The sequence below is a fragment of the Pteronotus mesoamericanus genome, unplaced genomic scaffold (genome assembly GCF_021234165.1).
Source record: "Pteronotus mesoamericanus isolate MK-2021 breed Mesoamerican mustached bat unplaced genomic scaffold, CSHL_Meso_final scaffold_54, whole genome shotgun sequence".
NCBI lineage: Eukaryota > Metazoa > Chordata > Mammalia > Chiroptera > Mormoopidae > Pteronotus > Pteronotus mesoamericanus.
The window spans coordinates 19,468,616-19,490,628 of NW_026555321.1; the positions used below are offsets into that span (position 1 = coordinate 19,468,616).

The 22,013-nt window shown below is 37.4% G+C and overlaps 1 protein-coding gene across 1 annotated transcript in view; it reads left to right on the top strand.

The window, feature by feature from the left end:
* The window catches only part of NEK11 (NIMA related kinase 11), a 220,042-nt gene that overhangs the window by 66,537 nt on the left and 131,492 nt on the right, over nucleotides 1–22,013 (top strand). Inside the window, exons 5-6 of the mRNA XM_054595611.1 lie at nucleotides 11,249–11,313; nucleotides 12,269–12,395. Of these exons, the coding sequence (XP_054451586.1) occupies nucleotides 11,249–11,313; nucleotides 12,269–12,395 (192 nt within the window). The remainder of the gene's footprint in view (nucleotides 1–11,248; nucleotides 11,314–12,268; nucleotides 12,396–22,013) is intronic.

Below are 22,013 nucleotides of genomic sequence, written 5' to 3' on the forward strand. Positions count from 1 at the left end.
GTAAGGGTGTTTCTGGATGAGATTAGCGTTTCAATTGGTGAACTCAGCAGATTTCCCTCCCCAGTATGGTCGGACACCCTTCAATCCTTTGAGGGCTGACTAGAACAAAAGGCAGAGGATGGAGAAATTTGCTCCTTTTTTCCCCTGCCTCACTACATGAGCTGGGACATCTCATCTCATCTTCTGCGCTTAGACCAGAAAGCCTCCTTATTCTCAGGCTGTGAGACTCAAACTGAATTCCACCAACCTGCTTTACTGGGGCTCCAAGTTGCAGATCTGGGAACTTCTCAGCCTCCATAGCTGTGTGAGCCAATTCCTCATGACAGATCTCTAGCTCTGGCTCTAATTTGATTTCATCTCTATCTTTATAGCTCTCCCTATATCTCTGTATCTATTTATCTCTTATTGGTTCTTTGGAGACCCCTGACTAATACAGTGTAGCAGCAGAGGAGATAAAGAAGATCCAAGAAAAGCTAAGAAGAATGAGGTTACAGAAGAAATGAAGACTTTTTTTTCTGACTCCTTTGGAGAAGTCCTGAACTTATTTTAATTTGGTTTATTTATATATTTATAATATTCTAAAACTATACACTCATAAATAATGATGTTAAAAGCTGAGAATATTCAGTTGAATAAAGGCTATCTTGAGAATATAGCACCAAAACTCCTTCCTCCCCATGGGCTTGAACCTCCGTTGCACAGACAAATCTAAGTTTTTTCAAAAGGTGTTTATATTCTGAGGCTCATTACCAACTCCCCCAGGCTTCCAAGGCTGGTTCAGTATTGAGGGACTTTGGATCCTTGGACCAAGCTAGAACCTTATTCTCTCTGAATGTGAAATTCTATAGCCTTTCTTCTCTTCAGTTTAAATAATTGTCTAATCTGAAACATCATCTTCTATAGATGCCACAGCAAAATGGACATAAGGGAACTCCTTGCGGAGAGAGGCAGTATCTTGTTTTGTTTTGTTTTTGCCCCTGGTGCTAACACAGAAACCACAAAACCAAACCCAACGAATCAACCTCCCCCCACCAAAAAACCCTCATTTCTGTTGAAAGGGGGAGTTCAATTAGCCTACATTTTTAGAAGATGGACAGGAACAGTCTTTGTGCAGAAAGCCCATTAATTGGTGACCTTGAGGCCTTCCTGACTTGGGTACTTTCACAGTGGGGGAGGAACCAGGACAGAAGCACTTTTTCTAAGGTGACTGCCTTGTCACCTAACATCCCACACATTTCCTCAGCCAGTATTCTGTTAGAATGGCTAAATACTCCCTGAAAGGTGGCATCAGGAATTTATTTTTAATGTAGTGTGAATCCAGGTCAGAAAATATATCAGCAGATGGGGGTGTGCTACCTTAGGTTTGAAGATGAAAAAGCAAAGAGAAGTTGTGTCTCTGGTGTTACTGGAGCTTCCTGCCTTTGCCTGGTTCCCTCTTCTTGAGGATGTTCTAAGGCCACATTTTCCAAGGAGACCCCACCCAAGAGCCAGGTAGGCAACTCTTGCTCTGTTCGCAATGGTTGCATTGGAAGAGGACCTGACTCCACCCTGACTTACAACACAGAGGACTCCTAATGGTCATGAGGGCCCACAACACTGAAGAGGAAGCAAGATGGGGCCTTGGAATCTAGGACAAAGGCCATGTGGCAGAAAGCAGCAGTGACAGCTGCCTGGGCCATGCATCACCAAGGGGTCATTGCTTGTGTTAGCATCTTCGGCAAGAAGACTTTGAGATCACCCTGAGACCCTGCCAGATGAAGGACAGACTTGTAGGGAAGGAAGCTGATGTGTCAGAAACCATTGAGATAAGGGCATAAGGGGAGGTGGAGGTTACATTGTCTAGACCTCCTACGCAGTCCTACCTCTGGCTGGGGTCCTGAGGAACACCTGCTCTGTCTCCATAGACTGTTCTTTTCTGTGGTTCTGGAAGCTAAAAGATGTAGAAAAGGTCCTGATAGAGGAGACAGAAACAGGAACTCTACCATGTATTTGAACACAGCTACCATTGAATCTTAACCAGAGCACTTAATTCTCTTGGGCATCATGAAACTGAAAAATGAAAGGGACCTACCACTTCAACAGGTACGGTGTGGGACATATGAGGAAATAGATGGAGAGTTACTTTGAGCTTTTTAGGAGAAAGATTTTATATAAGTTTCCTATATTACTAGTCACCTTGTTATTTTTTGGATTTGATTTTATATACTTCAAAGGAAAGGATATTAACCAAGTATATCATGAGACTTTTTTGCTGGAATTGTTTTTGCTTACTGTGACCACAAAGTCAATAAATTAAAATTTTAAAAAAATTCACCAAGTAGTTTGATAGCTGGTCTGTTGCATAGGATTTATTATATCATCATCACGATGGCAGCAGCTAATTACTTCTCATAACTGCTTTCTCACATATTGTTTGCTTTTTTCATAACATACTTAGTACTGAATAATATATTCACATGCTTATATATGTGAGGGCTGTTAACATACTATTATCTGTAACTTATCTTCTATTGTCTAGTCTAGGAATCTCCAGATAAGTTTCTCTTGAATATATTATTTATTCTAAGTGTATAGTACCTGGTTTCCTAGTAGGCTCCCTAGATCGCTATTCCAAATTCTAAACCATTAGACTCTCTGACGCCCTGGGTACTTGTAGCTAAAAGAGACCCAGTGCCCGCTCCTTGGATCTGGAATCAACAGCTGCAGGGACCAAGTGAACTTAAGATGATTTTAACCGCAAGTAACAGTAGTAGCTTAAACAATAAAGAAAATTTATTATCTCACCTATCAAGAAGTGTCCAAAGAAGGTGGTTAACTCTGGTGACTCAGTGACACCGTCAGGGGTTTGAGCTCTTTCTCTCTCTACTCCCATTCTCAGCATGGTTGTCTTTCGTCATCAGGTGGCTCTCTTGCGGTTACCACGATGGCTGCGGCACTACCGCATATCACCCCTTCATACAGCAGTAACTGAAGGCCAGACAAGCTAATGGGGGCACATGTCACCCTCTTTCTTGGTCTTTCATAAGAGTTGAGGAGTATTTCCTACAAGCTTCCAGGAGACTTCCCTTATGTCCCATTGATGTTAAAAAAGTTTTCCAAAACTCAGAAAAGGCAAAAGAGATTACTGAACATTTTAGTGCAATGCCAGACTTAACTGTCTGTCATTTGCACTATTTTATAACTCTGCAGACACAGTGGCTAAGTTGAATATTTTTATTGATAAGAGGTGCAAATAATTTCTTTTCTATAAAACAAGTAACTCTGGGATGTGGCTTATGGCCTTGTTGGGTATTAACCAGCTTTGCATCTAACCCAGGAATCATATCCACCGATAAACACCCCAGCTTGTCAAAGATCCTTTGACTCAGTTTTAGCATCTTACTGGTTTCCTTATTAATTAATGAGTTGAATTAAAATCCTTGACACATGTTCATTTTATATTTTCATATTTATAATTTTACCTTTTTGAAAATTATACTTTACCATTGGCCAGAAATTTGTCATACCATGTACCTAAACCAGTCACCCCAAAAGGAACTGAGAGTACTCAATTTATTTCCTATACTCTCCTCCACATTCACTCCCACTTCCCCCCTGCCCTTACCTACCAAAACTGAGGAGGGCCCCGCCTCCCCAGGGCTCATGGGATTCTGACGGCAAGGGAGGACAGCAGGTCACTGGGTAGGGACTCAACAGTGGCTGCCCTACCAAGGGAACCCCAAGAGTGAGCATAGAGGATGCCAATTTTCGTTTAACCCTCTGTTTTTAAATATAATTTTTTTGAACCATTAAATAGTCAACAACGTGCTCACGTTACGGGACTATAAGAAGGCAGGAGAGAATATTGACTTAATACAAACATTCTATTATTTTTTAGTTATTAAATGAACCTCTCGGATGATGGTATTCATCTTTATGCCAAAGGTAGTGTTTTTAAAATTAACATACCTTTATTCAGCATCTACCATGAGTAAAACTTAAGTAGGTGGGAATTTTGGTTTGTGTAGTCAAACAGAACTGTTTGTGCTCTGGGCTGTATGACCTTGGGCAAATTATTCAGCCTTTCTAGGTGTGAATTTCCTTATCTTCAGATTAGGCATAAAAATAGTAGACTAGTGCTTTAGATGATAGCCCCTGGGGTTATTTGTCCTTAAATGAAGTGGCCCAGACTTGTGCTGTCCACTTTTAATTCTTCCTTTTCCTCTCCACTCTTAAAAGCATGCTTATTCCTCTCAATTCTCTGAAGCCTTGAAGAGGGTAAAGGTTACTTGAATTCGAGGACGCTCCTGCCATCATCCCTAATTCTTCACTTTGTGTGCAGTTCAGATTCCATTCCCTTTTTGAGTATGTCCATTTGTCCCCTATGAAGTGAAGTCGGGGGACTCTGTGATTTGCTTTTCTTTGGCTCTGCGCCTCAGTCATAATTTGGGGCTCCGGACGACTGGGGTTTGGCCACTGTGCCACGGGAACGTTATGACACCTGTATTATCATTCATTGTTACGGTAAAAAAGAATTATTTTTATAGCTGGTATTTCTGGTATTAACTAATAATAGTACAATTTTGTGGGCATGTACATAAGAGTAATCATTTGTTGGGAAAGAAATTTCCATATGACCCAGTGAATGTCTATATCTGTAATCATTTATAATTTTTAATAATGTGATGAGGACTGGGTTCCCTCTGCTATCTATTATAGTTATTGGTGTACTTTTATTTCTTCAACCTGATTGTAAGCATTATGGGATACATGGCCTTGTCTTATGAATCTTTATGTATTCCTCACATTATGTAGTACAGCACATAGTGTGCAGTTGGCATTTATTATTTTGGGGGATTAATTAATGAGCCCCATAAGGTGGAATTCACCTTTGTGCCAAGGATAGTGTTTCTAAAATGAACACACATTTATTGAGCCTCTATCATGAGAAAAGAACTGTGTGGAGAGGAGAAGATGATACAGGCTGGCCCGAGTTTGCTGAGGCTGCTGGAGGCATTGGTAGGGCCAGATCTCCCACTCTGCTGTAAGCTGTGTATAGGATTTTAGACTTTTCCAGAAGCAGTGCAGAGCCATGAAACGTTTTAAGATTAGAGGTTCGAGAGCAGGTTTCCATTTTATAAAACTACACCTCTGTTTCCACCTTAAGTCTCAGGAATACTGTTCCCAGACTGGGGTAATTTGGGCCTGGTGATTAAAAATACCGTAGTTAACTGATGGCTATTATAACCATGAGTTGTTAACAATATTTTTTGCTTGTGAAGTCAGGGAATTATATCGTCCATTTAGAAAGATTTCAGTCAAAAATAGTTTGAAAAGGTTAGGCACATATAAACCCAAGAATTCAATCAAGTTCAACCTACCGATTTTGTTAAATGTTTGCAGTGTTACAGGGGATAGTACAGGCAACTAAGACATGGACCTTGTAGATCTTATCGTTAGCAAGAAGGATTGGTCAACTGTAGAATGTTGTGTCAAAAGAACAGAAGTGGCAGAGCATGTCTAACTTGCTGATGGTTAGAAATTAGGAGAAAGTCACAGAGGGCCTCTAGGAAACAGAGTCTGGGGCAAAGGCTGAAATGCCATACCTTCCTAAGGAGGTATGGGCCCCGGGTGGTAAGAGTGAGGGCAAACTGAGGTGAGGCAAGGATGTGAAGCAAAGTGAAGTGGTGCATTATTGTACTGACCATCAATTTACAAAGAGATGGATAGAGACAATAACAAGTTGCTTGGCAGGGGTATTTGCATGGCTTATAGGCACGAGGGAAGATTGCCTAGGGGAGAGGAGGGAGGGGAAATCGATCTGCTTATCTTCTTTCTCCTCTTGTCTCTCACTGGTTCACCCCAAGGGAGTTAACTCCCTTGCACATTCATCTAGTTCCTTTCATTGCCACTTGGAATGCTAGATTCCATGTCCTGTGCTACGATGTTTTATCCTAGTCCAGATGTGGCAGAAGCCAGAGAGCCAGGTGTTCACAAGCAAGGCTAATTGATCTCCAGTACCAGGGGTGGGCAGCATCTTTGGAAAGAAAGGAATAGGGGATTTGAGGAGGTACATGGAGTTTGCATGAGTACAATCCTGAAGGGCAGATAGGATTCTGAGAGGCAGGGATGATAGAGGAAGGCCTTTAAATATGAGCGGTGACACAGAGGAAGAAGCATGTGTGCTGCATTTAAGATGAAGCAAGTAGTATATTGGCTACAACAGAGATACGACAACTTCTTGGCCATGAACTCTTTTCTCTTTAAAAGGTACTCCAAATATATAACTAAATGTTCATTTCTTCGTTAGATTGTTCATATGAATAAATTAACCAATTGAAAAAAATCCTTTGTCAGGCCATTTCTTAGAGATGTATAAATAGGTGGAAAAGGAGGCTGGAAATGGAGGAGCCCAAATGCTAGGCTGCCTTGATTCAGCCAACAGCAGGGGCCAGGAGGGTCTTGAGCAGGGAGTGGTATGTGGAACAGTAAGGGGAGAGGACAATGCAGCGTGAGCCCCTCCTAATTGTTCAGTCTTGTTTCTCTTGAGGTGATCTGCATAATTCACTTGTTCTGTTCACCATTCATCTTTGCTTAATAGCCTCACACAGGCTTTCTTATCTGACACGTTGGTGGTAACAATATCAATAGCAATGTAAGCAATAACAGTAACAACCATCACAACTATGACTCATTCACATCTCTGCTCTGAGGCCACTTTCTCTAAGGACTTTCCTGATCACTGATCTAAACTAACATTCCCTACCCTGATTAGTCTCTAGCCCCTTACTCTACTTTATTGCTTTAATAGTTCTACTATTAGCTGATATCATATATATCTGCTCATTTAGTTGTTTCCTGTCCATTTACCTTATCAGAACAAAGTTTAAATAACAGAGAATTTGGTTGTCTTGATCAGTCGTTGCCATTGCCTGACAGTGTGCCAAACACCTTATTGGTTTCTATTTGACTTCATTGAGGCCAGAGGATATGTGGACTATATGCTGCTGCTTCTTTGTGATCTGTTGAGACTTGCTTTATGGATTAGTTCATTGACAATTTTTAACAGTATTTTATGTGTGCCTGAAAGAACATTGATTTTTAATTTTTTAATGCAATATTCAATTTATGTGGATTAGTTCAAGCTAATTGTGTTCTTCAAATCTGTAAATGTGTGGCTAAAACCTATTTCCTTATTAATTTTTCATCTACTGAATCCATAAATTTCCAAAGGAGCAATGTTAAATTCCCCAGTATGATTGTGGATTTATCGATTTTTCCTTAAATTTTTATTAATATTAATTTTTTCACCATATATTTAAACCTGTGTCATACAAAAGTATGAACTTCTAAAATCGTCCCAATAAATTATTGATTTATTATGTAGTGATAGTCTTTATCTTTGATTTGCCTAGTACTGCTTTTTGCCAGCTTCCTTTTGCTTAGAATATCTTTTCTACCCTCTCACTTTCAACCTCCCCATGTCCTTATGTTTTAAGTGTGTTCTTTAGAACAATTAAAAAAAAAAGTCAGTCCTGCTTCTTTCTCTTTCGGTATGTTGTGATTAACAATATATGAAATGTACTTCTACTGTTTTCTTTTGTTACATCTCTTTTTCTCCTTTCTCTGTATTCTTTGGATTGGTCAGGTGTTTTTATCCCCATTTTCTTCTACTAGTTTAAAAATTATACATTTCATTCCTATTTTTTTAGTGTTTACCCTACAATTATTAAACTGAATGAACAAAGTTTTAAGTTAATCATTATATCTACCTTTTTTTGACCATTACAAAGACTTTAACTCCAATTACATTTCTCCATCCTTTTATTTTCTTAATACTCCACAAATTAGTGATTACCATTACCATTATTACTGCTTTTAAGCTGATACTTGTTTAGATTCCTTACATTTATCAATCTCTTGGTTCACCATTCCTTTTTGTACCCCAGGCCTTCCTCTTATGGCCATTTTTATTCTTCCCAAAATAAATCCTTAAGTTGTGTGGATGGAAAACATTATTATTGTTTATTATCTTGAAAATGTCTTTATCTTTTGACTCATTCTTTAATAATAATTTACCTATATTATCTATTACTGATTAAGCATAAAATTACAAATTGACAGATATTTTGTCTAACACTTTGAAAATATTATCTCTCTGACTTCTGGATTATGTTATCGATGTTGAGAAGTGAGTTTTCATCTAATTGTCCTTTTAATTAAAGTAATTTCTTTTATTTCAGATAGTTCTCAATATCTTCTCTTTTTAGTTGTTGTTCTCTAGTATTAAGTTTCGTCCACTTGTGGAATTCTTTTATTTTTTAAATTCTGTTTGAGACTTGTTTTGGATCTGAACTTGTGAATTCATGTCTTTCTAAATTCTGAAAATTCCCATCATTTTCTTTTTGGATTATGTCTCTTCTCTAGTCTCTTCTTTTATTTCAGGGTATCTGTTAGGTGCATGTTGGGCTTTCACATTCTCTTCTCTACTTCTATGAACCCCTTCTAGGGATCTATTTACACATATGTTAGAACTTTTAAACCGCATTTCAGATGTCCCTTGTATTCTTTTGTGTGTTTCTCACCCCTTGTGTGTGTGCACACGCATGCGTGCATGCGCACACATGTGCTTTAGTCTGAATATTTAGTCTGAATATTTTTCATGAACCATTTTCCATTTTTTAAATCCTCTCTTTGAGGATTTGTGTCTAATTTGCTTTCAAACATACAGAATTCTTAATTTTAGTGATTGTATTTGTTTCAATTCTAGAATTTCCATTCAATTATTTTAATTGATATGTATTTAGAATTTAGTTCTATGGTGTAATTCTCCAGTGTCTCATTTGTTTTCTTCAACATACGAATTACAGTTACTTTGAAGTCTTAATTTAAAAATTCCAATAGGTGGATCACCTATGGATTTTTTTCTATGTGTGTTTTTTTTTCTTTTGGCTTTGGGCCATCTGGTCTTTTCTTTTCACATGTCTGGTAGTTTTTGAGTAAATGTTGGACAATATTTGTGAAATAGTGTAGAGATGTTGGATGATACTATCTTCTTCTGGAGATGATTTAATATTTTTCTGTCTGAGAGACAGATCACCTCAACCCATCAAGAAACAGATAGTTTAAGGCAGGTTTCACACTTTGTGAGGGCTGGTCTATTTTCAGTTTGTCCCAGCTGAGGACTTTAGTTATTTTCAAAGACTCTCCTCATCTTTGTGACTAAGAGCTCCACTTAGTTTTGTAACCTCTTAGCATCTGCCTTCTCCTTAATGTCTTTTCCCCTGAACAGTTTAAAATTCAACAGGTGCCTCAAAAGTAAAATCCATGCAGAATGTCACAATCACTTCTCTTTAGTTTCCTTTTGTCTGTAATATTTGTCCCTCAAGTCCTGGCTGCCTTTGTAGTCCTGAACTACAATTTTTGGCTTATAAGCTCAGTGAAACTTCTGCAAACTCTACAGAAGGCCACAGCATTCTGTTTATGCCAAATGACCTGAGAGGAAAACACAATGCTTTTCCCTTCAGTGCATTTTCTGTCTCTCCAGCCTCTGTCTCCTCAAATGCTGACTCCCTTAATTTGCCTAAGCTGATCTCTGAGATCTTCAAAGTTGTTCTATAAGAAAAAAAATTTATCCAGAGTTTACATTGTTTAAATTTTTTACTGTTTTCTATACAACTGCCGAAGGTGGGAGGTTCAGTGTGATATAAGCTTCCTCCATCATAATTGGAAGCTAAGGATTAATTCTTGAGGTTTTAATTTCAGTACTCACATTTTTTTCTTAGAAATTCTATTTTGTTGTTTCTTAAATCAGCATCATTTTGGGGGGGGTAGTATCCTTTTTTTATCTTATGTTTTCTATTTTCTTTCTTTATGATTTTAATTATTTAAAATATTTTATAGTTTAAATCCTATTAGATTATCTGACAAAAATCTGCTGATTTTTGGTTTGCATTTTCTTCTGTCCGATGCCCCAAGAGGGTATTAGTGGTAGAGGACCAATTTTTATGTTAATTTCTTGGCTTTAGAATTTCTGAGACCATATAGCTATTGCATGGTTGAATCCCAAATGTTCAGAGACATATGATTATAAACTGTAAAAGGAAGAGGTTTTTTTGCACTCAGAGTTCAGACCTATACAGATAAACTTTCTGTTTTAAAAATTTTCTAGTATTTTTCAATTAAAGTTTATATTCAATATTATTTTATATTGGTTTCAGATGCACAGCATAGTGGTTAAACAATTGTATACTTTACAGAATGTTCCCCCGATATTTCTAGTACCCAGCTGGCACCATACATAGTTATTATAATATTATTGATTATATTTCCTATGCTGTACTCTACACTCCCATGACTATTTTGTCATATAAACTTTCTTGTCATTTTGTTTTCTTGAAAGTGAATGTTTCTTAGGTTTCTTTTTACTTAAGGTATGGACCACAAATTGAAGTCTGACTTCATGTATATATAACAGTAGCATTTCTCCACATTACATGATGTGGGTTCAATGTCTTGGCTCTTGTTTCTCTGAAGCCATTAAAGCCAGTTACTGAGCCAAGCGCAACCCTCTAGGTTTTCTTATTGTATAGTCCTCAGCATTTGCTTTATTTTCTTGTGGGCTCAGCTGTGCATATGTGAAGATATTTTTATACTTATTTTAACATTTTTAGGTGTTTTTAGGCAAAGATTTTCCGGTTGTTCAGTTTACCATAATTGCAGAAATAAAAGTCTTAATTGACATAATTTACATTACTGGCTTATAGTAAGGCTTAATAAATGCTATCTGTTATAAAATTTGATCATCAACATTATTTCCACAAATATGTAAAACTTGAACATTTGTACTATAATATGTATAATAGATTATATATGTAACATGTGTAATATATAATAGATTATATATAATAGATTGTAAATCTTTGTGCTAATTCGTCTAAAACTCAGTGTATGATTATTAGATATATGTAGGTCATGCTACAAAAACGCAATAACATCTGGCCTATTAAAATAGTTGAACTCATCTCACTTTGTTTTCAATTACATGTTTTCCTGAATAAAATTAAAAAAAAAAACAACCAACTTCTGTTTCCTTACAGAAACAGGAAAATATTGTGGCTTTGTAGCTCTTAAATATTTAAAAATATATCTGTAGGAATGTATATTTATGTGTGAATTACTTCACATACACTCATATATATTATATATCTTAAATTTTAAAACTTTACATTTTGCATGAAATCATATACCCCTTTTTGTCTTTTTCTAGGAGGATACTTCATCGAGACTTAAAATCAAAGAACATATTTCTGAAAAATAATCTACTTAAAATTGGTAAGGTTTTTAAAAGTGTGTATTCCAGAAACATGGGAGGGTATACCATTTAGATGTTATCGATATAGCAAATTGAAGTATATGACACCCAGGAGTATTAGAGTAGTCATTGGTTTATTTAAAGCTTTCAAATTTTTGTTCTTATTTGATTGGGACCGATAAAACCCAATTCTTTTATTTCGGATTATCTGATATAAATTAACGTTTGGGACATTTGCTACATACTTTGTAGATTCAATTAGTATTTTTTGAATTTCTACTCCATACCAGATACTTCGCAAGTGGTTAGACTTGTTTTACTAGTTTGATTAGTTATAACAGATTTCCCTGCTTATTTTATCACAAGTAATTAGCAGTTATCTCAGAGAATTAAAAATAGATATAATGGCTTTGTTAACTTTTTGTTCTACTTCAGTACTGTATCTCGCTCATAATTTTTACTGGATTGTTTAATCTTCATGCAAGATGTTCTTAGAGAAGGAAGGCATAAAAGCATGCAACTAGTTAGGCAAGTACAGAGAAGCTGACGGATTCAAATTTTTATAGTCATGTTCCTGAAAAGTCTCAAGTCTTTTATTTAAAATTTTTCTTTATTGGAAATGAAGAACAAACTCTCCCCCCTCAGATGAAATTGCAAATCATTATATTCAGCCCTTTCAAAACCATTCTGTTTCTTGTTATTCAGACTTGAAATAGCTTTTTATTCCAAGTTGCTGGTCCCTCAGAATTCCAAAAATGAAAGAGTTTGGTTAACATAATTTATTTGACTGGATCAAAGTCTTCTTTCACCCATAAAGCTATTCACCAGCATTGTGTAATTTAAAGTATTTTTTTCCTTTTAAAATGATATGAATCATTGCATATTAAAATTGCCAAATTAGATCCTCAGTTGTTGATTTCCAGGGCTGCTTTTCATTGTTTTAAAATAGTCATAAAAATTAATTATTATTTCAAGGGGATTTTGGAGTTTCTCGACTCCTAACGGGATCCTGTGATTTAGCCACCACTTTAACTGGAACTCCCCATTATATGAGTCCTGAGGCTCTCAAACACCAAGGCTACGACGCGAAGTCCGACATCTGGTGAGTGGGCAGTGGGATGGTCCAAGTGACTCATTCATCTGCTGTCCTGAGAGAACAATGCATTTTCGTTTGAGGATCCTTTACTTACTAGATCTTGAAATCTGGGTCATTTTGTGACCAAAGTAAAAGAAAGTTTTTAAGTTTGGAACTTGATATATTCCATTAAATTGATTTCAAGAAGTCTTTTTATCCAAAGATTAATTGGTTGGTTTGGTTTTTTTCTTCTTGAACCACAAGGGAAAGTTCTTAGTGTATAATAAACAATACATTTTAATAGGTTTCTGCTACCCTATTAAATAAAGCATTTGTAATCTTAAACACTGTGCTTTATTTTATTTTAAGGTTAACTTATATCTCTCTGGGGAATGTACAGCTTTACTTTTTCTTGTTGATTTTTAAGAACTTTTACTAAAGATATTAGCTTTAAGGGTAAAGTTACCTTATTTGCTATGTATAACGTCCACTTTTCGGCCCAAATTTTTGAGGGAAGAATAAGGGTGTGCGCTATACATGGGTATAATGATTACATATCATGGGTATAACAATGGGCATAATAATCCCGTGTATAATAGGCACAGAAATGTAGGTGCGCATTATGCACAGCAAAATACGATGAATTAAAAAATTCTGTTTTCAGTGATAGATGTATCCTGGATTTCTGTTTCTCTGATCTCTTGCACCAAAGGAATTTCTCCTCCCTCATCATGGAACCAGTTTAAATCTCACTGCAGAAACCATATGAAAAATTGTAATGTGTTGTTAGCAATAGATCCTATTTGGGGAAAATTTCTTTTCCTTTGACGGTTAGAATTAAGGTTAGGATTAGGGTTATATAATGTTGGACTAGTTAAGAGTGGGAAGAACAAACTGGCTGAGAGCTTGTTAATTAAGTAAATAGTTATTATATGAAAATCAACGTAATCAGTTCTGTGCTTTCAAAAAGGAGCCATGAGAAATATTGTGTCCCATTTATTCCTCTAAAGAGAATAAAGTAGAATGTAAGCTTTTTTCTGGTTAAGGGAAAGCAAGCACAAATGAGAGAGAACACTGTCAAGATTTGGTCTGGCTATGGCAGATGCCCATCCACCCTGTCTTTGCAGTTCACGCTTTTGATTATTGATTTCTAGGTTCTTCAAAGGTTTTTTTCATTGTTACCTTGTTTCTGTCCTGGTGGTCTTTTTCCAACCAACCCACCATTTTCTTCTCTATCACAACCTTCTCCCAGGCCTTCCAAAACAAAAACAACAACAACAACAACAACAAAAATAGACTGAAACACAAAGATATGTTCAGAGGAATGAGGTTTCTTTTTCTGTTGTTGTACTTTTAATTTTGTGTCATTGAGCATCTTCTATTTGCCAGTGACTGTGTAAAGCCCTTGGGGTATAAAATCAAAAGTGATAGGATTCCTGACCCTCGGGAGTACGTTTCTTGAGAAAACCATTCTTGGGCTTTGGATTGAATTTGAGTTACATACCTATATCTCTCTTCATATTTAATATTTTTTATAATATAGACATTTAAAAACAGATAAGAATTTTTTCATCATTTAAGATTACATGGTACCTCTCAGAGTGATGCTACATCATATCATTTGAATTAAGAGTAAACTAATGTATGAAGTCCAGCATTGAAGCTTTTGGAATTACATGGAACAAGAAACTTGGCTCGTTTTGACCTATATCTTTATCTGCTTGCCAGATCAGATGTGTGTCTGTTAGGAAACTTGGGCAGAGCTAACAGAGGGAAGAGTAATAGCACACAGTCTTTTTGTTCCAGTTGTGTGCCTTCTTTTTAAAAACAAAGTGAAAGAAAACTTCTCCTAATATTGTACAAAGAATTGTAGGAGCCCTGGCTGGTATGGCTCAGTTGGTTGGGCATCGTCCTGCAAACTGAGATGTTGCTGGTTTGATTCCCAGTCAGGGCACATGTCTGGGTTGCAGTTTCAACCCCAGGTTGGGGCGCATACAGAAGAGAGCCAATTGATGTTTCTCTCTAACATCAATGTTTCTGTCTCTCTCTTTCTCCTTCCCTTCCCCTCTCTTTAAAAAAAACAAAAACAAAAACAAAAACCTTTAAAAAATTACTGGAATAACATATGGTATTACTCTAATGGTTTAGGCTTACAAAAATGATATCTAAGGCAAAACTTAAAAAGCCAAAACCTCCCAAATATACAAATGCAGGAGAACTTTAATATATTTTTCACAAGCTTTAGGTTAGCTCTCCTTACAGAGATTATTGACTCTTCAGCAAGTACAAGCTAAGGATTTATTATCATCCTGATTCCAATAACCACCTTATTATGAATTTAGAAGTTACCTTGGTCATATCTGAATTAAAAAAATCTTACCTGGTGATAAAATTTCCACAGCAAAACCTAAAGTGTAAAGAATAAAAGAGAACTATTAATTATAGTGGCAGATACATAAGTGTGATGAGTAATATTTGGGAGATACTCTTAGAAAAATTAGAGTAGGTGGGGTTGAGAATTTTTCTCTGAATCTCAGTATGTAGCATCTGTTTACTGTGGAATATTTTCTTAGGATTAGATCAACTTGTGAATAATTGACAGGTGTTTTGTTCTAGCACTAATAACTGCACATAGTATATTTATAATGGTTAAATATAATACTGATTATATTTTCATCTGTTAATGTTTGCCCAAATGTAACCTTACCTTCCTTCTGCAATCTGTTAACCTTTTGGGATTCATTTATTTACAGCAATCAAGTATGGGAAGTACCTCTCTTAAAAGTTGGTTAAGTTCTAGAAGTTTATAAATAATTATTTAGAAAGTTAGGATAATTAAGTTATCCAAAAAAAAGAAAATACTTTAAACATGGTTGGTTTGTATAAACAATTGCTGAACATTTTTTTCTCCTACAAGAAAAATACAGTATATGAGTTGGGTTTCTAGGCCAGCTCTTTAAATTGATTTAAACTATAAATAGTTAGAATTTATTATTTTGGTAGAGGAACAAATAAAGGACAATACTGTTGGAAGAATCATACTGTAATTAAACTGAATATTTCATTGTTGGTCTTATCTATGTTGTGAGAGGTCAACCAGATGGCTCTTTGATCCTCTGGCCCTAATGCTTTGAGTGGTTTAAGTGGAGGGAATGGTAGAATAGTAGGGCTGTAATAGTATACTGTGAGGCTCTCAGAGTCGTTTTGTTATTTGAAAATTCTTTTTTTAATTGTTCAAGTACAGTTGTCTCCATTTTCCTCCCACCACTTCCCCCCCATCCCACCCACCCCCACCTCCCACCCTCAATCCTACTCCCCCTTTGGCTTTGTCCATGTGTCCTTTATACATGTTCCTTGACAGCTCTTCCCCTTCTTTTCCCCGTTATCTCCTTCCTCCCTCCCCACTGGTTACTGTCAGTTTGTCTTAATTTCCATGTCTCTGGTTATATTTTCCTCACTTGATTGTTTTGTCGATTAGGTTCCACTTATAGGTGAGATCATATAGTATTTGTCTTTCACTGCCTGACTTATTTAAGCTCCCAGGATATTGTCAGAGATCTGGTATGGGGATTGGCTGGGTCAGAGACACTGGAGGAGGACGGTTCACACCCAGCACTGTAGTTAGGCTTTAGTGATCTTGGGCAGAAATATCAGACAAGTGCACAGTTAGCCTTTGGAGGGCAGTGGCTTTAGCAGGGCTCTCCTACTGTTCCTTTCCCTGTTCTCTGTTGGAAGAGCACCCAGCTGTTAGCCTCTACTAATTGCCAACTAATTACTCTATTATTTTCAATAATTCCCTGGGACATAAATTTCTCTCCATTCTCTTCTAATTAAACTTGAGCCTCTTTGCAGGTGTCATTTTTGAGATCACTCTTTGAGGTTTGAAGTTTGGCTCTTTTCAGCTACCTCTTTTTCTGGTAAAGCAGCTAGTTTATGGTTTAGCTTATTGCACTCACAGAGCTACCGATCTCCTCTTAATTGCATGCCACCAAAATCCTCATTGTTCTGGAGAGCTTGAATTTTCTACGCTCTGTTCCCTATAAAGCCAGGTCCTTAGGGGAGAGCTTTTGAACTCTCTCATTATGGCCCACCTCAGCCCTAGGCGAAATCTCTTGAGCTACTACTGTTCTGGAGACAGGGATAGTGGCCCACTTTTCTTACAATGACATTCCTGCTTACGAGCAGAGTGCTGGCAGGGGCAGCAGTCTCTGGTCTTCTTGGCTTACCTTTTCTGGCGTGGAACTTCCACCCTATGAATGAGCTGGGGCAAGGGTGATCGGTGATTGGGGCCCTAGTATTCCCTTCCTGCAGCTTCTGACGTAAAGCCTCCATCATACCAAAGGGGGCTGGGTAGAGGGAGGGAACTGTCAATATCTTGGCTGCAGTTGCCCAGAGTTTAGCCTCTGCAATGCAGAGCTGGGGTGGGGAGGAGATGAGAAATGTTGGAAACCTGTCCCTTGTGGAGAGCAGTCCTAGTCCATGACCAGTTGCCGGGGCAAGGGGGAGCAATTAGCAGCAATTTTTGTCACACTGAATTGGGAAGGGGCTCAAGTGCAACAAACCGAGATTTAATAGATTTTCTTGAATAAATGTTTCTTCATTTACAGTATGCCTTTAAAATGACTTTCAGAGACTTTAAATTATTGGGTGGTTTTTGGGTCATTTTCACCATTTATAGTTGTTTTTACTGGGTAGCAGGTCTGCTGAGCTCCTTATGCTGCCATTCCAGAACTGTGAAATTATCTGGCTAAACAGACTATGGAAAAATTAGAGGCTAACTCAGTAATCAATTTTGATACAAGCCTATTCTCTTTTTTGGAAGTCCTCTCAGCTACAGTGAAGGCATGCTGCTTTCCATTGACCCATTTCACTTTGATTAGTGATATTTACTTGCACTTGAGCACGTTGGAAGACTTCATTTATCAGCCAGTAACTTATAGAAAGAGACCTGCTATGGTCCCAGTGCACCTGCCTGGAATGGATACCAATAACTGAAATATGAGACAACCTGATTATAGAAACTACTATGACACTTGGGGGGAAAGATGTTTTATTACCCTGTTATCAGTTTTAAAGTCTATATACTATATATACTTTTATTCTAGTAACTATACATCTATGTAGCTATGATTTTTAGTTTCTCAAATTTCCAAACAGACATTTCTATATAAAAATAATTATATAATCTCAAACTCATCATTTCCATCCCTTTTGAAGATTCCCCTCTTATTTGACTCCCAGGTCTGAAACATGGCAATGAGAAAGCAAGGAAAGAGGCTAGAGAGGTGAGTTGAAAAAAATAGGTGAGAGGGGCATTTGCTTAGAAGTCTATGATTTGTATTCTTTTCTTTTTCCAAAAGCCAACTGTGAAGTAAGCAAAACAGACTGGAGGAGGGAGATGTTGGTGGAGACTACAGAAAGGATACAGGCAGGGCTCTATTAACATCACACATTCTACTACTTGTGACGCTCTATCCGTCTAAAAGGAGCCTACGGAGACTATCAAAGATGACTAAAGCCGTTGGAATACAGCCATTCAATCAAAGTGTGAAACAGTGGAGACTGTTTCCATACCCAACCTTTATGGGGAGACTGAGTAAATAGCAACTGGAGAGGGAAGGAGGCTTCGATCATAATTCTCATTGCCGACTCATTCCCCCGCCCTAACTTTGAACACGGTCCATGTTCCCTTTCCAGACTTGATGATTCATATGGAATCTGTGATGGTGACCCCAAGAATAGCTAAAAATGCAAAAAGAAAACCCCAAAACCTTTCCTTTTTACTTTCTCCTCTGCTGCCCTGTGATCTCCTTCTCTCTCTGTCTCCCCATGTTGGTCCTGTTTTCAGATGTTTCATTGGCCAAATTCTTGTGGTATGGAGGGCATGAGGCCACCACCGGGGAGGGAGATGAGATGCTCTGCCTTCAAATATTGTAAAGGTCAGTTGTGAAATAAAGTAATTATGAAGAGCTTGTAAGAGCAGGATGAAATTCACCCAAATTTGTTTCTAAAATTTTATGGATTTTCCCCAAAACATGATAGTGTATTGGGATGATATGGTGGAAGTAGAACATTTACTTTTCCTTTCAAGTATTCTTTTAAAAATTTGGTTCCTCAGATACACTAGCCACATTTCAAGTGCTCATTGGCCACCTGTAGCTACTAACAATTGTACGTAGAACTGCTCCAGCCCCTTTAGGCCTCACCCTGGGGTTTTTGCACATTCACCCAGGTTTTGGATGGAGCAGGTCCTGTACCTGTTTCAGCTCCTCTTCTTAGATTGGCCCACTGTGCTTTTCAGTGAGTACTTTTTGGCTGCTTTGAGGTTCTTCTGTTTTTGGATCCTTTAATCACTTCATGGATTCCTTCTGCTTCTTCTCACACAGATGCCTTCACTGTACAGTTTGCATGGTGACTGTGGTTTGTCTTCACTTGCTTGTATTTTGAGGTCTGAGTAAACACATTGTTACCTAAATTTATTGAAAATGTTGGCCATTGTTTTTTGTTTTGCTTTCTAGCCATTCTCTCAGTTTTATTTGGAGACTTAAGAAAGATCTAGAAACAATATCTCCAATGTAGCTGTTATTTTTCCCAAAATACTAAAGAGTCAGCATTTTAACAAAATTCCTGCATGATTTGTATGCATGTTAAAGCTTGGGGGAAAAAATGATAGAGGTTCTGGGACATGATAGGTCTTTAATAATTGTTGCTGTGTAATATTGCTTCTTAAATATTAGTTCAAGCAGCCCAATGTCTTTCATTACATTTAGATGGAATTTATATTGATATTCAATTTCACTTAAGTAAAGACTTTTATTTAGAATAATACACACTAAAGCAAAAGTCACTACTCTTATATTAACTTTCTATTACTCTCTATTTATTCAACTGCTTAAATTATGTGTACTGTCTTCTAAATGGATATCAGGATAATCCTTGAGTACATTAAATAAAAATATGTATTACTTAAAAGATCTGTGTGGTTTTCCCAACCATCCAGAGTCATGCATTGCTATGGCGTAGACTTCTCTTTGCAGAGTCTGAGCAGATTTCAAAGGGTAAATTTAGTTACTTTGAGGCAAAACAAAAAGTTTGAGTTACATTTGCAATTCATTATCAGCCCGTGCTTTAGAAATCCTTTGGGCAGTTCTGGTCAACTTGAACAGATGGCAAGTTTGCGGAGTTCAGATGTAATATGCTTCATATGCACCTGATCCCAGCCTTCCCTTTCATAGTTACGATCACTCCCTCAGGGATTTATTTGCTTACTTCACAGTTGGCTGTATTTTGGAAAAAGAAAAGAATGCAAATCATAGACTTCTAAGCAAAATGCCCCTCTAACTTATTTTCTTCAACTCACCCCTTTCCTTGCTTTCACATTGCCATATTTAAGACCTGAGAGTCAAGAGAAAAATCTTCAAAAGGGATAGAAGTGATGAGTTTGAGATGATATAATTATTTTCATGTAGAAATGTCTGTTTGGAAATTCAAGAAAGTAAAAACTATAGGTACATAGGTATATAGTTACTAGAATAAAAGTATATATAGTATACAGATTTTAAAACTGAGAATAGGGTAGTAAAAACTCTTTCCTCCCAAGTTTCATGGTAGTTTCTGTAATCAGGTATTGACTACAGGCAAGCAAACCAGGACCACGGCATGTCCCTTTCCATAAGTTACTGGCTGATAAATAAAATTTTCTAACATGTGCTCAAATGCAAGTAAATATCACTAACCGAAGAGAAATGGGTCAATGGAAAGCAGCATGCCTTCACTATAGCTGAGAGGACTTCCAAAAAAGAGAATGGCTTTGTATCAAAATTAATTGGTTACCAATTTAGCCTCTAATTTTTCCATAGCCTGTTTAGCCAGATAGTATCACATTAAAAATAAAATCTTGATACAGTTGACCCTTGAACTACATGGGTTTGAATAGCACAGGTCCCCTTGTATGTGGATTTTTTTCAATAATTAGTATTTTCTCTTCTTTATGATTTTAGTAATAACATTTTCTTTTCTGTAACTTACTTTATTGTAAGAATACAATATATAATACATATAAAAAATGTGTCAATCAAGTGTTTATGTTATCAGTAAGCCTTCCAGTCTAGAGTAGGATATTTACTACTGTTGTAAAGTTTGGAGAAGGGGGAGTCAAACTTATCACATATTTTTTTTAATTTATTAATTTATTTTTTAAAAAAATTTTCAAGTACATTTGTCTCCATTTACCCACCACCCCTTTCCCCTGCCCCACCCACTCCCACCTCCCACCCTCAATCCTTCCCCATCTTGGCTTCATCCATGTGTCCTTCACACCAGGTCCTTGATAAGACCCTTCCCCTTCCCATCCCCACTACCCTCCTTCTTCCCTCCCTCTCTTCCCATCCCTGTTGGTTTCTTCTTTCTTTCAATGTTGCTGGTAATATGTTCCTTGCCTGCTTGCTTTGCTGACTAGGTTCCACTTATAGGTGAGATCATATGGTATTTGTCTTTTGCCACCTGGCTTATTTCACTTAGCATAATGCTCTCCACTTCCATCCATGCTGTTGCAAAGGGTAATAGCTCTTTCTTTCTGCTGCGTAGTATCCCATTGTGTAAATGTACCATAGTTTTTTTGATCCACTCACTTACTGATGGGAATTTAGGTTGCTTCCAGCACTTGGCTATTGTAAATTGTTCTGCTATGAACATTGGGGTGCATAGGTTCTTTTCAATTGGTGTTTAAGGATTCGCAGGGTATAATCCCAGCAGTGGAATTGCTGGGTCAAAAGGCAGGTCCATTTTTAGCTTTGTGAGGAAATTCCAAACTGTTTTCCACAGTGGCTGCACCAGTCTGCATTCCCACCAATAGTGTACTAGGGTTCCCTTTACTCCACTGCCTTGCCAGTACTTGTTTGTTGATTTATTTATGATGGCCATTCTGACCGGTGTGAACTGGTATCTCATTGTGTTTTTAATTTGCATTTCTCTGATGGCTAATGATGCTGAGCATCCTTTCATATGCCTCTGGGCCCTGTGTATGTCCTCCTTGGAGAAGTGTCTGTTCAGGTCCTTTGCCCATTTTTTAATTGGATTGCTTGTCTTCCTGGAATGGAGTCATGTGAGTTCTTTATTTATTTTGGAGATCAAACCCCTTTCTGAGGTATCATTGGCAAATATATTTTCCCATACTCTTCGCTCCCTTTTCATTTTGCTGATGTTTTCTTTAGCCATGCAGACATTTCTTTTTTTGATGAAGTCCCATTTGTTTATTTTTTCCTTCATGTCCCTTGCTCTAGGGGACATATTTTATCACATATTTTTGACTGCATATAATCCTAACCCCTGAGTTTTTCCAGGGTCAGCTGTATTAGTTATGGCTCAGATAGAGTTATATCTTCATTAAGCCAGGGTTTGACTTTATGACCAATTCACTGTACTTAATAGACCACTAACCAACCCCCATTCCCTGCAAAGCAACAGAAAAACAAAAGCCAAACTTGCCTGCCTTCCTTTGGTTTTGCCACAGAGGGTCTCATTTTCTGTGTGCTCTATATTTGCCATGGTCTAATGTCCTGCATGGCTTGTCTCAGGCCCCTGGTATCCTTGGAGGTGGATTATGATTCCAGATAGGAGCTGAGACAAGCTTGGGGAGTCGGCCCT